This window comes from Solea senegalensis, linkage group LG2 (genome assembly GCF_019176455.1).
Source record: "Solea senegalensis isolate Sse05_10M linkage group LG2, IFAPA_SoseM_1, whole genome shotgun sequence".
Taxonomy (NCBI): domain Eukaryota; kingdom Metazoa; phylum Chordata; class Actinopteri; order Pleuronectiformes; family Soleidae; genus Solea; species Solea senegalensis.
This window is the reverse complement of record NC_058022.1, coordinates 22822693-22839854: the sequence shown is the minus strand read 5'-3', so window position 1 is coordinate 22839854 and position 17162 is coordinate 22822693. Positions and strand designations below refer to the sequence as shown.

Here is a 17162-nt window from a genome sequence, read left to right as displayed (position 1 = left end):
TTTAATTAAACACAGCTGGACTCCAATGAAGAAGCAGAACCATCTCAAGGAGGATCAGAAGAAATGGACAGCATGTGAGTTAAATATGAGTGTCACAGCAAAGGGTGTGACTACTTATGACCATGTGATATTTCAGTTTTTCATTTTTAATAAATTTGCAAACATTTCTACATTTCTGTCAAGATGGGGTGCTGAGTGTACATTAATGAGAAATAAAATTAACTTTTTTGATTTTAGAAAATGGCTGCAATGAAATAAAGAGTGAAACATTTAAAGGGGTCTGAATACTTTCCATACCCATACCGTAGGTGAGTCTTGAACACAAAGAGTGTACAGAAAAAAGGACAACATTTTCAGGGCTGTTGTTGTTGTTGTATCAACTTTGGCCTTTTTTTTCAACAGTGTGTCCATCATCAGTCTGCAAATGTCTTAGGGCACTACCAGCTTAGTTGTTTTTATGTCATATATTAGCAAACTGTCAACAAGTTTCACTCATACAACATGTGTATGTGCATGTCTTGAATAAACCTGTTTTAAAAGCAGATATTTTTTTCACTCCACTTGGATTTGGTTACATTTCCACTTAAAAATGATAATTGAGAATAAAAATTTTTCAAAGCAGTGCAATTGTATGTAAATGTTACTGTTAAAAAACAGTAAATCTTCACATGGAAATGATGTACTTCATGTATTACATGAAGAGAAATGTTCAATGTAACTGTTTGATGTGACCAGTGACCCTTTGTACTATTTTAGGACACATTTAAGGTATTGAATATATACTCAATGTTATCACTTTCTACAATGTGAGTGATTCCTGTAAATACAGAATGGCAGGGTGATAACATACCCACAGAGACAGATAAATAGACAGCGAGTCTTCACTTTGTAACAGGCCCGTGTGTGTTGCTTTGTGAATGCTCCTCTTGTACAAAATTTAACCTTTGTTTGGATGTTGAGCTGACTCCGATCTCCTCCCTCCAGTTCTAAATTATTCCAGAATTATTTGAACACGTTATCCGTATTTTCTTTATGTGTTCCAATAGTTATTGAAAAATAATGATACTGTACTGAATGGTCTTTATTACATTGCTAAAACAACATATCAAATGATAGCCAATGATTTTAGCACAGCCTGGAGAGAGTTATTTTTCTTCCCACAACTGCTGGATGTTTTGTGTTTTCTGTGTTAGAAAACATGCATCTCTTTGGCAGCTTGTTCATGAACAGCAGCACATCGGAAGTTCTTTGCTGATACACAAAATGTTTTCTTCACATATTCATCATGTGACTTTTGATTTGTCTTTTGTGATAGTTGCCGTGTCTTCAGTAAGCACACAGTGTCTGATAGCACATGACCCATCAGACATGAGTTAACACCAGAGCCAGGGTTTTATGAACTATTTAGAGTATTTATTAAGAACGGCACATAATTCAATGGTGATAGAGGCAAATAAACTGATTGGATAATTATGATAACATTAATACACAAGGAATTAAGCTGCATGAATGGTTCAAACTTCACACATGACTGTACTATGATGGAATATCTGAACTATGTCATCAACATTTGTATCAACAAACATGTTAAGGCACCCCTGGGGATGACATGGTGTTATTTTAACTACAAATGAGGTCTAGTGCACTGTAAAACAGTGATTGTCAAACACAGTTGCGTCACAGGGGATTTTCTTGGGTCCCCAAGCAGATTTATGTGTGTATTAATGTTAGAGCATGCATACAATTACGTTTTAATTAATTTACCAATCATGTGTTGGAAATAATTATTTTACCAAATAAACATTTATAACAGGTAAATGCTGTGAATGATATTGTGATTTGGGTTATGACAGTTTGCTATCTTTAAAAAGTGGGTCTCTACATAGAAAGTTTGGGAAACACTGATAAAAGTTGTTAATCAGTGTCGGAATTTGATGTGGGGACAGTTTTCAAGAGAGTAGTTAAAAAAAAGTCATCACTTCGATGATGGTTACAAAGCTCCAACTTATTGTTAATTTGAAGACCAGTTATCAGAACATGTGGCTTTGTAATCACACCATAACCAAGGCTTGTTTATTCAGGCAGCTAAATTTGGCACATGTGAATGGCTAAGTGTACATTTTACAGAAAGAAGAATGGCGACAGAGCGTGGAATGCTGAGAAGAAGAGATACATATTTCATAACATATACGTTAATCTGTGATCACCAGCTCATCACCAGAGTAGTTTCACAACTAAGATGCACCTTTAGCTCTCAGTTTTGACAGCAGCATTTCATTCTTCCGACATTCCTGGAGGGAGAAAGAGAGAGACATCTGTGTGAATCACTGTGGCCCAGGGACTGTGATTCACAAGTTCAAATAAAATAATTTCATATATACACGGTCTTTCAAAATAATCTTATATGATGCTTTTTTGCTGTATTGATTTGCTAACTATTAATCACTAAATAAATTAATGGGCAACTATTTTGTGCTCAATTTTTTTCTTTTATAAAATATCAACAAATCAATAAAGCAAACTTTATTTGTGTAGCACTTCACAGGATGACAACCTACCACCCAACAACCATCTCAACTGACATATGGCTGGTACTATGCATTAAAACAGTAATGAGGAAGTAAAGAAGTAAGGAAGAGAAGGAAGTGAAGAAAGGAAGTAAATTGAGGAAACACTATCATGGAACACATAAAACAGCCACGAGGAAATACATTGGAGACAAAAAATACAAATGGGTGATCAGAACAGGAGGTAAAAATAAAATAAAATAAAAACGTAAATAGTAATAGATACACACGGACACAATTCTTGGTACCCTTCCGTTGAAGAAAGAAAAACCCACAGTGGTCAGTGAAATAGCTTGATACTGACAAGTGATAAAACAAAATTACGATATCAAAATCAGACATTGCTTTTGAATTGTGGTTCATTAGAATTCAAAAAATGCACCCTTCAGACAGAGGTCTACATTTACATTAACGTCTGCTATTGTGTTATAATAAGGTTAATTTAAGATTGTGTTCAATCAATATATAAAATAACCCTGAATACATTTACTCACTGATTATATTTTTATTTATTTGAAATTATTGTTCAATTTAGACTGCTCCTCTCAGCTGTTAAGTATGACTGGGTATCGCAGGGTAACTCACAATACGATGCGAGATATATGACTCATGATAACTTTAAAATCATGGTTTCAGCAAGTCAAATTCAAGACCTTTTTAAGACCTTTTTAATGCCACGGTGAATTAAATTTAAGACCGAAAACACTACAAATATAGAGCATGCTCGAGCAAGAGCAAGCAAAGGACATTGCTCTCACATGGGACCACTGGACTTCTGTGAACAACGACAACTACTTGGGCGTCACAGCGCATTTCATTGATAAAGACTGGACTCGTCTTGAGTTGTTTGCACTATGAGCAAAACATTGGAGCAACATTATGGCGAGGCATGTGCTAACCAGGCTTTTAGCTATCAGGGCATCCGGGCGTCCTGGGGAAAATAATAAGAAATTAGACGCCCCAAAGACGCCCTATTTTTAACTTTGCTGAATGTGATCAAAATTCGCTGATGGGGTAAAATAACTGTCAAAAAAATGTGCACATACACTACCAGTCAAAGTTTGGACACACCTTTCCATTTACTTGAATGAGGAAGTGTGTCCAGACTTTTGACTGGTAGTGTACAACCGTCAGAATACGATTCAAAAAAGTGACGACTTAAAAAATACGAATCCACAGTTATGGATTGACGAATCTGCAGCTGTCACATAACTCTCAAAAATACGTTATGATCTTCTGCTCAATACACAACGCCTGGGGCCTCGTGTATTGAGCAGAAGATTCATCGATTCACAGCTAGCACTGAGCTTATTAAATTAGTAATAAATGAGTAAAATAAAACATTTGTTTCAGGTTGCATATTCAACGAACATTCGCACCCTCCATTTCCACCCAATGATAGCTGCATGATCACGGCTTGTTCAATGTCTGACCCATCGCTCTTTTGCTATTGCGGCCTCATTTAGGTCATGTGACCTAATGACTATTTGAAATATAGTCCATCTAATAGTATTTAATTTTAAAAAACAATCCTGTCAACAACAGGGTCTAAACTTTATGCAATGCATTTAATTTGACGTTATACCAAAAACAGAGAAGATGACGTTGTAAACATTAGATATAATAACAGAAACAGACTGGACCGAGCCAGGAGAAAGACATGGAAATAATGTTTAACTAGCAAAACTTTTTCTCCTCTCCGCCGTGTGTGTGAGGCTCACGGAGGAGAAAAGGTACTGTGAGCACTGTGCATGCGCAGCTTTCACTGCTGATTGGCTGTTATGGTGTATTTCCAGTGGCTCTACGGATTAAAAAAAAGGCAAATGCTGATTTGTGTCAAAATGCCGAATATCAGCCCGGTCGATAATTAGTCTATCCCTAGTTCACAGCATAAATTACGATGGTGATATGGGTTAAAAGAGAGTACTTTGGTTGAGTTAAGGTAAAAAAAACTACTTGGGTAGATGTGAGAAAATATCACTGACATCACCTAGTGATATTTCTTTCTTCTTTTTTTTGGCACACACACAACAATCAGTGATAGTGAATTTGACCTCTGCATTTACCCCATCAGACAAACCGAGAACACTTATCTGCACCTAGGGAGCAATGGGGGGAGGTTGGATAACTTGCTCAGGCGCACCCCAGCCCTTGACCTATCAGGGGATTTGAACCTGCTACCTTCCAGTTACAAGCCCAATTCCATTCCACTTGGTCTATGGGCTGCCTAAATGAGTCTAATGAGTCAGGATGACCAGACACATCAATCTGTTCCACCTCTACTGGAACTTGTTTCATAACTAAAGAGGCTCTGATTTTCTCACCTCCTTGAAGTCCTTCACTGTTTTGAAGTAGAGCCTCTGCTTATCGAGCAGCTCCAGGTATTCGTCATTTAGCTGATCTCTCCTCATTTTGTTCTCCTGCTTCTTCTTCTCCATCTGGAAATGTTTACAAACAGAAAGCTCTGCATCGTTCTTTTTTTTTTTTTAACTCAGTCCACTACTGGTTTTTGTTGCCAACTAGTGTGACTGTTGTTGTTTGGAAGGTTGTTTGTTTTGGGCTTCTAACCTCTGCACAAAGTCTTATCTACATTGACTTCTATGTTTTCTGTTATATAATGTGCAAATGAACAAAACTCAACTAAACTATTACGTTTCCAGATCTCAGTAAGTAACGTAAATATGAAAATAATTCAAATTAAACTTAGGTTGAAACAGAGTGATATCATTCTTTACAAGAGCCAGAGTTGGAGAGTTACCTTGATGCAGCTTTGTTTGATTCCCTCCACAATTTGCTCCATCTGTCTGAGGAACTGCTCTTTGGCTGCTGAAGATGACATGGCCCTGGACAGAAGTACAGCACAGTAGAGCTATGACGATGTGTTGACAGAGGAAACAGGTGACCCGTACTCTCCACATCACAAGCACTTCATATACAATACTGTGCAAAAATCTCAGGGCACCACCAGCTTTGATGTTTTTATATCAGTTGAATTCTGTGATCATTGACAAACCAGCTTGTAAGAGGAAAAACAAAAGAAACATAAGAAAGAGATGGCAATTTGTTACATTTATTATATATTCAACAAAGAAAGGTGTGAATTACAAAATAAACTGGCTAAGCCAAGAAAAAACTATCATACTCTGAAGAAAATCTGCCTATTCACTTATGAGAACAGCACCCCTCACCTAGTGTTGACACTAGACAAAAAAAAAAAGGCACCAACATGGTGTGTATTTGGAATCAGTTTTTTAGGGTTCGAGCAAAAAGGTTGCAAGAACCCCCTTGAAACTGGATGGATCAATCCTGGTGTAAATTTATGTCTGAAAAATGTTCGTGGGAATGTACGTCGAAAATTGGATGTGGGAGGGGCCAATACGGCAAAATCACCATGAACCACACAATTATCGCACATGCACAAAAATTGGTACACATGTGTAGAAGGTCGGCATGAAGAAAAAATTACATTATGACCATGATCCAAACCCAACAGGAAGTTCGCCATCTTAGGTTGATCTGCCATTTTTGGGCGATTTTGGCGAATTCGCAGCAATGGTATTTCAACTAACTCGTCCTAGAGCTTTTGTGCGATCACCTTCAAACTTGGTGATAGGGGGCAGCAAATTTCGCAAAGATTCTGATGTTTCGCATCAGAAAAACGCAGCTCTTATAACTCAAGTTTGAAAACAGTGCCTCCTTGTGGTGAAAGAAAATACACAAAAAAAAAATTTTATTTACGGTTTTGGGAATAACTCTTACAAAGATCATCGTATCGAACTCATTGGGGAAATTGGTGAAAACACTCAAAACACTAGGTAGAGGATGCGTGATGAATATGGCGACAAATCGCTTAACGATGCTGCCGTGGCAACGATGCAAAGTCGGATTTTTGAAAAAAAAAATGCTACAACTACACGAATCCTGATCCAATCTGAACCAAACTTGCTAGGATTGATGATAGTCCGGCCCTAAAGACGTCTATATGAAAATATTATTTTTCAAAAACAGCAGACAATATGATGTATTTCAATTAGCTCGTCCCAGAGCTTTTGTGCGATCACCTTGGCGAGGTCATTGTGGACAAGTTGAGGAGCATAAGTTATGGAAAGTTTTTTTAAATGTCGCATGGTGTACGAGATAGGGGGCGCCAAAGTTGGCGATAGTTGTGATTTTTCACAACAGACAGCGAAACTCTTATAATTTTGCGATGGAAGGTCCGATCCCTACCAAACTTGCAATGATTGATGATGGGTAGTTGCTGAAGACGACTATGTTGCTGAAACGGTACATTTTGAAAACAGCACCTCCTGGTGCTTGCTAGGATTGATGATAGTCCGACCCTGAACACGTCTATATGAAAATATTCATTTTCGAAAACAGCGCCCCCTGGTGACAGCAGACAGAATTTCATCTATAGTTTTTGATCCTGCTCTAGCAGGGATTGTTGTATCCAACTAAAACTTGGTACGTGGGACCCCAGACCCTTTCTCAACATGTCCATAAAAGGAACACCCAAAACAGGAAGTCAAGTCTTACATTGTCCGACAAAACTAGATATGTGAGTTATGGGACCTTCCCTCTACACGTTTACGGAGACGCCGTTGACCAAACAGGAAGTCGGCCATTTTAAACAGGAAGTGCCCTCTAACTTTGCCGTACGTTTTCCGATTTGCACAAAACCTTGTATGTGACACCAGGGACCTGTTCTGAATATGTGTGCAAAAGATCACCTCCCAACAGGAAGTGGAATTCCTGAAACGTAAACTCTAAGATTGTCCGATCTGCACAAAACTTGATATGTAAGACAAGGGAAGTTCCCTGAACACGTTTACAGACACGCATTTGACCTTACAGGAAGTCGGCCATTTTAAAAAGGAAGTGCCTTATAACTTTGCCATACGTTGCCCGATCCCCCTGAAATTTGGAACGACATGCACATGGACGCTGCTGAAAATAACTAGTATTGAAAATAACTAGTACCGCGCGCGGTTAATGAATTCACACATGAGGCTTGAACCCGTTCAGAACTGCGCGCGGTACTAGTTATTTTTTATTATTATTACTTGGCCCCATGGAGTGAAAGTGAAATATTGTTTTTGGTGGCTCTTGAAACACGCATTCTTCTGATCTGGAGTCAAATGCTCTACTGTTGCGGCACAGAGCCTGTTACACATATAGACCAAGATAAGCTTATTGCGTGAATGGGGCAAGTCTGCCATTAAAGCGCGCTTTAATGACCATTAAAACACCAAATCTAATGTTAGCTTAAAACATTTGCACAGAACTCTACCTGTTTTCAACATTACAGACATACAACAGACAAGCACACTTCTACTTACTGTTGGAAGTTGTCATGAATGGAATTCAGCAGATTTACCTACAGAAATGACAGCACATTCTTATGAAATATATGTTTGCGCAATACTGCAGGTGAATACAGGTGCTTGGGTTGATAATGACTGATAATTATATGGCAACTGACCTCCTTCTCTAGATAGATCTTCTTGTCATCTAATGTGTTATACAGAGTGAAGAACTGCTTGGTCTCTTTGTGTGTTGCAGAAACTGAAAGGCACAAGAGGAATCAGTCATTTGTTTTTTTAATTTTCTAAACACATTTAGTGTCACTCATTTCTAACTGGACATTCAGTGTCTCTGAACATTTATTTGGTGTAAGTCTGGGTAGAGCAGCTACAGAGGATGAACCCACCTTGGCTATAGAGTTCGATGAATCTTTTCTGGTACTGGGTCAGCTCAGCCCGGCTTGGGACCTCATCAATCTTCCTCTGCAGGATGGCAATCTCACGGTTCCTCCGAGCCTGAAAAATGTAAGTCCGGAGTGATTTAGCTACAACAGCTGAACCTCAGGAGTTCTGGGGCTGCAACTAATAGACTCATGGACAACACACACGGAAGGAGGAAAGTGATCCCCAGGTACACAACTATATCCACTTTATCTGTTTCCAGAATATCTGGAGAAAATGCACAAGAGTAAAACATAAAATACGGCCTAATTTCCTGTGTTCTGGCTATACCCTACCTGATGGAACACAACCCTAACCCATCCATCATGGATGGCTTCAATAGCTTTCAATGTGCTGTCAGTTCTAAAAAGAATCACTAGGTCAATCTGTATTTTTAAACTTATCGGTTTAATCCGTTTAAAAAACATACTATTAATGGGATATAATATAAAATTATATTTAAATTGGCCCTGCTTTTCTCTATGTTTCACTAAAACAATGTGAAATCAAGTCAATTAACGTGATGTAACTGAACCCAAACCAAGTCTGTTGATCATTTCTGGATTTAAGTTCCTGACAAGCTCAGGTTGGGTATCCATGCATATCTTTTTCCTACAAGGTGTCTCACTCAAAACAATGACAAAAGCCAGAGTCTGGACTGGGAAAATTGTGAAGCAGCGTCACTAACTGTCTTAATTCAGGGACGCTCTCCTCATTGCATTACAGATGTGGGCTGGATGCAGTACAGATCACTAATGGCATGCAATGCAATGCAATGCAACAGCTGTTTTTCCACTATTAGCTATTCAATTGTAATGTGAAAGTGCACTTTGTGAACCAATGAACTAAGAGCTGTGATGAGATCAGTGTCATAGTCTCACTTTAACAGCTAGTTCACCTCTTTAACAAATTAAAAATTATTAAAAAGAAAAAAAAGAGGAGATTACTTCTTTTTCAATTGCCAGTACTAGTTTGTTTTTCAGTTATTTCATCCAATAAGTTGCATTCGACACACAACGTTCAAGCAACATGGAGAACACCGACTATGTTATGGGGGTTACACTTTAATATCTTTCACTTTAGTCTGTCATTCAAGCTCAGCAAAAAGAAGAGAGTATCATAATGTCATGCTGACAATGGTGCAGACTGTAGACCACCCAAAAAAAGTAGCAGAAGAAATACAAGTCAGAACCAGTAACCAGCTTCTGTAGCAGAATAATTTGACCCAAGGGTAAAAGCTGATTGTGTCTCACAGTGACTAATGAGCTGGAAAAAATCATAACAAGCCAAGCTGTTCATTAGTGTATTTTGTGTGCTTTCATTTTTGAATCACTAATCAGTGTTGTAACCTGCAACACTGACCTAGTACCTCACAAAGATCACTCCAGTTTCAGCTAATCTTTGTTATGGTCATTGAAGCAATTACCATGAGCAGACGGATCTTCTGTAGTTTCTCTCTGTCTGTGTTATACTGTTTGTCTATCAGCTGGTTCCTCTCCTGAGAAAAGAGAATCAGGAGAAAACATACGTCACTGTTGGGTTTCACTTTGAGATATTTTTCTTAAGAAGGAATGGCTACTAACAAATGATAATATATGTGACCCACCATTGCAAAATCAGCAACAAGTCGGCCCAGTGCAAACCGAGTAAACAAAGAAAAAAAGTTTTTTTTTTTACAAATGTTTGTGTTTTTCAAAATTATGCAAGTTGAAGTGTCGAAAAAGCCACTACATGTTTCAAATCACAGTATTGTGGGTCTTAAAACCATACACTTTATATTTGAATTAGGGTTGTTTGATCGCCATGAATGGTGATATCACATTCCAATGCTTTTGTTGTTTTTTCGGCCAATCAGCTGCTCCTCACAGAGGAAACACACTTAATATGCAGCTGCTGCTGCGCTCCTCACTGAGACTGCTGCTTATTACTGTTACTGCTGCTTCGAGAAGCCGTGTGTGTTTTCACCGATGAATGAATGATGATGGACAAGGAAAACACATTGCAGAAGAACTGTTATTGATAAACATTGTTCAAACAAACACAATAGTTTATCAGGGCTCTCAAGTTTGAGAGTCAGTTCAGAGTGAGATTTTGTCGGGAAGGGCAGGGGTAGGTGAGGAGTGTTGGTGGCAGGGGGGTTATGATTGTCTGTTGTAGGCATTGGTGGCAGATTTTGAGGCCTTCAGGACGGGGGTAGGGAGCTGACTTCTTTGAAACAGACAAATGTAACGATTAATATGGTCAGGATATAAAATCTACTAAAACTAAAAGTAGCCTCCTGACTAAAATGGACTATGCAACGATTAAACTGTATTTGCTGCAACTGCACTGTAAACTGTTATTTCAGCAACAACAAAAATAGATGATGGAAATATGACTACACTAGTGTAAGGACAAGAAATGACAACAGAATAAGCCACACCCCTTCCTATAACAGTTTCAAGTTATTTCATTTCAAATGTTAAGAGGTTATGTCCAGTTTTTATGTGTTGTATATGTAATAGTATCTGTGCTCCAGTTTCTGTGATGAGAAGTAGCACATACAGAGAGGTGTGGTTTCACTTACAGCTAGACCAGGAGGGGGTTGGGCTATGCAAATGTGATGATTCAGTCTCTTGGCTCCCAGAAGGTGTATATCTTTGAGGCTAAAAGTATCCCTAAAGCAGTTTGAGGAGTGCCTACATTCAAATGGCCACATTTGGCTTCTTCAAATATTTTCAGATTTCCATGTGTTGGACATTGATGGAAATCACACTTTCAGAATCTGTAATAACTCAAAATGTCACTTGGCCCACTTGTTGCTGGTTTTGCTTTGGCTGGGCACATATAAGATGTGTTAGATACCTTCTCGTCCTCTGAATCCTGCCCTGATGCCATTTGCAGCTCCTTGATGTTCTGCTGCAGGCGGACCATCTCTTCCTGGACATCACATCCATGCAAGAGAAAACACCAGTGAGCTCACATTCTTCTTGTGTGCAAGACACAGATAATGCTTTCAGACAGACATGGTTCTGACTCTGGCTCCGTTCTGGCGAGTAAACACAATACTTCTTCTACTTTCCACACTGGGATTAACAAAATTAGAGGCAAAACTAGAGATGAACATGTTCACAGTTTAAGAGAGAGAGAGAGCGTGTATGTTGATATCCTTACTCTACAGTGCGTGCGGAACTCCTGCTCCTGCTGATTCAAGCTCTCATTCATTGTTACCAGAGCCCTCAGCTTCTCCAACAAGCTGTTAAACAGAATAAAACACAGTTAGCCTGTTAGCTAATCAGTTAACTGTGGGCTTTTTAGCCATCAGCACATTTATGCATGACATCACATCCAGGTTTTTTTAGGGATCGCCACAGTGGATCATCTGCTTTTTCAGTGATCTACATACTTAATTTGGCAGAGATTTTGTACACCATGTGTCCTTCCTGACACAACTTATCAGGGCTTGGGACCGGCACTAGGATTATACAGTGTCCTCCCCCGTGGCTGGGATCAAATTAGAGTGTCCAATTAACCCAATCAACGGGGATTTGATAATTTAGTAAGTACTAAGTACCACAGTGCTTGACCTGTCAGGAAGTTCCCTTTCTACTAGGTCATGGGCTGCCCCGCATACGATCCACAGAGTACATATTGACTCCTGGTCAAAAATTTTTAAGACCAGTTGAAAAATTGCAAGAATTTATATTTTGCACTGTTGGATCTTAAGAAGGTTCTAAGTAGTTCTTCAAAATGCAAAAAGAAGAAATGGGAGTGAGACAAAAAAAAAATTGAGTAAGCAATTTATTGCAAATAACAATTAAACTGAAATAGGCTGTTCATCAGCTGATCAACAGTTTAAGACCACAGCCTTTAAAAGCCTAAATCTTGGCAGAAATGTGGATTCAGTACCATTTTCTGTCAGGTATCATGACCTCCTGATGGCAAAGGCAAAAAAGCGTTCTCTCTTTGAGCGTGGTCGGATTGTTGAGCTGCATCAGCAAGGCCTCTCGCAGCGTGCTATTGCTGCTAAGGTTGGACGCAGTAAGACAGTCATTTTAAACTTCTTAAAAGATCCTGAGGGTTATGGAACAAAAAAGTCAAGTGGTAGACCCAAAAGAATTTGAGAGTGATGTTATTTCTCTGGAAGAAGTGGTGGTTGCAGCATCATGCTGTGTAGGTGTTTTTCAGCAGCCAGGACTAGGAAACTGGTCAGAGTTGAGGAAAAGATGGATGGTGCTAAATACAGGGATATATTTGAGCAAAACCTGTGCGTGATTTGAGACTAGGATGGAGGTTCACCTTCCAGCAGGACAACGACCCCAAACACACTGCTAAAGCAACACTTGAGTGGTTTAAGGGGAAACATGTAAATGTGTTGGAATGGCCTAGTCAAAACCAAGATCTCAAGCCAATAGAAAATCTGTGGTCAGACTTAAAGATTGATGTTCACAAGCACAAGCCATCCAACTTAAAGGAGCTGGAGCAGTTTTGTAAGGAGGAATGGGCAAAAATCCCAGTGGTAAAATGTGGAAAGCTCATAGAGACTTATCCAAAGCGACTTGGAGCTGTGATTGCCGCAAAAGGTGGCTCTACAAAGTATTGAATAGTTATGCACATTTACTTTTTCTGTTATTTTGTCATATTAGTTGTTTGCTTCACAATAAAAAAAACAAACAAAAAAACATTAACAATCCATGCTAATTCCAGGTTGTGAGGCAAAAAAAACACAAAAAATGAAAAGGGGGTGAATACTTTTGCAAGGCAAAGGCAAAAGTATTGGAACAGCCAATTCCTTTATTTTTGCCATAAATGTGGGGTTGACATCAAAAGATGAATATAAGACAAGAGATCACCATTTCAGCTTTTGTTTCTAGGTATTTACATCTGGATCTGACAGACAACTTAAGAAAATAGCACGGAACACAACATTTTTAGGTGAGCAAAAGTATTGGAACATGGGACTGACAGGTGTGTTGTGTTGCCCAGGTGTCCTATCGCATTGACTATTCAAAGAATACGCTCAGTTTCAGATTGGGTAGGATAGGTTTTCATGTGCAGACTGCATTTAAAAGTGGAAACAACATGAAAACCAGAGAGCTGTCTATGGGTGAAAAACAAGCAATTGTGAATTTGAGAGAAAATGGGGAATCAATCAGAGCCATTGCACAAACAATGGACATAGCCAGTACAACCATTTGGAATAACCTGAAAAAGAAAGAAACCACTGGTGTATTAAACAACAGATGTCAAACAGGTAGACCAAGGAAAACATCAGCATTTGATGACAGAAACATTGTGAGAGCTGTAACGAAAGACACTAAAACAACTGTTAGTGACATCCACAACGCCCTCCAGAGGGCAGGAGTGAAGGTCTCACAATATACTGGTCGCAGAAGATTTCATGAACAAATGTAGAGGCTACACCAGAAGATGGAAACCATGGATGTATTAATGTATTATAAGAACAGGATAGAGCACCGCCCCCTAACAATTTTGTTATGGTGGCCACTCGTGGTACTGCAAAAAAAAAACAACTTGCGGCCCAAAAAGCAATTTTCCCATTGACCACAATAGTAAAAGAGACGCCTGTAAAACTGTTCACAGGACACCTCGAGACATGGACATAGGCATGTATAGATCTTTATATTCTATATTTTTAATTCATGGAGTTTCATATTTTTAAAACCTTCCTAAAGGCCATAAAAAGCCCAGAAAAATCTTACTTGAGTGACGTCACAGCTGTGTACGAGCACAGCAAAGCACGTCATGTGGCGTCTCAGGAACGGCACTACTGTTAGGGAACCGTACGATGTGAAAACTTTATGAGAAATGTGAATAAATTAAGGCAATGAGGAGTTTTCTTTTACATGCTTTAAATATTACACCAAAGATTTTAGTTTTATTTTCAAACTTATTATCTATGTATTAATGTCCTGCTGTGTGGATTCATACTGACATCGCGAACACTGGGCAGATGACGGTGTGGAGCTTTGACCGTGTGATGCACTGAGACCTGTGGTCACTTCACCACCGATTCTCGGGGAGGCTGCTTGTCTTATCGTCACTATCGGTTCATAAAATTACTGATAAATGTGATGAACAGATGAATTAGAGTGAAAGAATCTAGAGTTATAAAATTACGTTTAACACATTGTTATTGTTCCTAAAAATATGATCATGAGTGCAGGTTTTCTGGCCTGACTTTATTTGAATATTCTATGATTATTATATTTACCATACATTGTAATTATAATGATAAGTTAGCTTTATTTGTAAACCACCTACAAAAACAGTTAGAAATGTGAACTTCGAAATTTAAACCAAATACAAAGCATAACAATGAGACCAAAATCATATTCATGGTTAATATTCAATGGAATTGTTTTTTTAATCATCATAAAAGTATTTAATGTTGTCATTATTTTCTTGGACAATAATAATATAAAATCCCTGAGTTCTGTGACAGCAACATTTTGTATTTTACAACATTTTTGATGATTAGCATACAGTATATCAGTGAATGGAAAATCAAGCAAATAGCGTCCAACAAAACAACAAAATTCCACACATATAGCCAATAGCCATGCTCAATAAAATGATTAAATTGATCATTTTAACCTCTAATTACATCATTATACTTTTCAGTTTACTGTATTCCCTATCGTTGGTTTTGACATTCATTTACAAATCCATGGTTTAAGGACCGAAGCTAACTTGCAATAGGTATTCATGAAATCCGCTTGCACACGTAAGTAGCGTACTCCCATCATGCCTTTCGCTGTTTATGGACACGCTGAGCAAGTCGAGAACACGGACGGCTCATTCACATAGCCGAAAGGCATTATGGTACTAACACTACTGTAACACTCACTTCACCGAGATTGTAACATCAATAAAACGGTTCCAACAAGATGTGAGTACACGGCGGAACAGCACCTATTCCGCTCAACCCGGAAATAAACGTGAAAGTCAGAACCTTTTTTGGCATGTGCGCTGGGTGAGCAACTCCATAGGAATGAATGGAGCCAAAGGGGCGGTGCTCTATCCAGTTCTTATAATACATCCATGGAAACCACTCAAAAAATCGGGTATAAACATCGGTTGTTAAAATCGGCGCAGTTTCACTCATTGGATCGATGCCGATATGTTAAAAAATGACGAACATCGGCCGATAACAATATTAATGCCGATATATTGTGCATCCCGAAATCAAACACTGTTTCCGCCATTCAGACAGTTCCTGCAATCAAAATGCAGAAGCCCAGCGTCCAACCACTGCTCCATTGACTCCGAGAGCAGCTGAGCTTCCCTAGAAGTGATGTTCTTGCCACATTTGTCCAATCACTGTCGAGCTCACCGCAGTGAAAAAAACCTACTCTGTGCCGTCCCAAATACAAATTGAAGCTGTGCTTCAAGTGGTTTTACGGGAAAACAAAAAATTGTGAAAGACGTTTTGTCATCCGTGATAAACAGCTGACTCTGAGCGAAATAGTGACATGTTTGAATCACTTTCTAGCACAAGTTTAGTATTGAAATGTAAATAGAACACAGCACATATTTGACAACATTTTAGAGGAAGCTGAGCTTCCCTTGCTGTTTTAGAGCAATTGTGCTTGTGCAAATTTGGTTTGGCAAAAACGTGAAATCAGGATTACATTACTAGAACAGAAAAGACAATACAAATTCTAAGTGTTTTTAAGAACTGGTTAGTTGCTCTTACAGACAACTATTTTGTCTGATTAAGAGTTTATATACAAAGCTATATAAAACTGCTAAAGAAACAAAAGATGAAGACTCTCCACCACTCACCCACTGTCAGCCTGCTCCTCCGTCTCTTCTAAAGACTTTAACTCTTTTTCCAGCTTCTTTGTTTGCTCTGTTGCCTGGAAAAGACAGACAAAGTCCTGGTCCAACCAACTTAAGCAATATTACCTCTACCTCAGAGCTTTAATAGTAATGCTAAATGTCCTAAGAGAATGAACAAATTGAAGCTGTAGCTTGTATAGTGTTTGTCCTATTACAACTTTTTATTTTCTAATGTTAATTTTTATACATAGTTTATTTATTATTTATTTATAGGTAGTTTTTATTGTTAAAGACATATTACGTGTGTATAGCCAATGTTGCACTGGCAGGATTGCATCCAATTTTGTTGTACAGCTTGATTGGGCAATGACAATAAAGGTTTTCAATTAAAATGTTCCAGGTAATGTGGAAAAATAATAATAATCTTATATATAATAATAATAAATAATCTTATAATAATCTTAAGTCTTACATTTCTGTGTTTATGGCTGTGTTTTTTGTTGTTGATATGACAGTGTATTCTGGCTCCTTAATTTTAGTTGTGTGTGAGAAAAGGATTCTTACTGAATGCTTCTTCCAAAGATTTTACAATATAATAATGTCTTATTACAATGCAATCAATGATCTGATAAAAATGTACTTGGTGGTCTTTTGTCACATTGGTGAGAAAATTATGCAATATGCAAGGACAACAACATTTTAGCTTTGTCTTACCTCCATAAGTTTCCTCTTGGCTTCATCCCAGCCTGTCTTCACCTCTGCATGCCTGGCTTGTAGCTGCCAGAAAATACAGTTAGGTACATACTGTACTGTATTACGACAAAAATACACATTTTGTCATTTTGCCTTTGTACACCACCTAAATTAATTTGAAATTAAGCAATCAAGGTGGGATTAAAGAGTGGAATCTCAACTTTAATTTGTGGGAATAACATTGCATTGAGAAATTGTAAGCATTGTTATATATTATTGTCCATTTTCAGGGGCTTGGAAATAATTGGGCAATTGACTACAAAGCAGTTTCGTGGTCAGGTGTGGCCTGTTACATCACCATTCCCTGTCAGAC

General features: G+C 38.4%; 1 protein-coding gene across 2 annotated transcripts in view; it reads right to left on the bottom strand.

Moving 5' to 3' along the window:
• Window positions 1-1391: 1391 nt before the first annotated feature.
• ccdc93 (coiled-coil domain containing 93) overlaps window positions 1392-17162 on the bottom strand; it is a 41342-nt gene continuing 25571 nt past the window's right edge. For both annotated transcript variants that reach the window (XM_044016081.1, XM_044016072.1), the window contains exons 13-23: window positions 16811-16873; window positions 16100-16173; window positions 11465-11546; window positions 11156-11230; window positions 9738-9809; window positions 8278-8386; window positions 8050-8132; window positions 7907-7944; window positions 5326-5410; window positions 4892-5005; window positions 1392-2291 (exon numbers count right to left, since the gene is read on the bottom strand). In XM_044016081.1, the coding sequence (XP_043872016.1) occupies window positions 2235-2291; window positions 4892-5005; window positions 5326-5410; window positions 7907-7944; window positions 8050-8132; window positions 8278-8386; window positions 9738-9809; window positions 11156-11230; window positions 11465-11546; window positions 16100-16173; window positions 16811-16873 (852 nt within the window). In that variant the 3' untranslated portion in view covers window positions 1392-2234. The remainder of the gene's footprint in view (window positions 2292-4891; window positions 5006-5325; window positions 5411-7906; window positions 7945-8049; window positions 8133-8277; window positions 8387-9737; window positions 9810-11155; window positions 11231-11464; window positions 11547-16099; window positions 16174-16810; window positions 16874-17162) is intronic.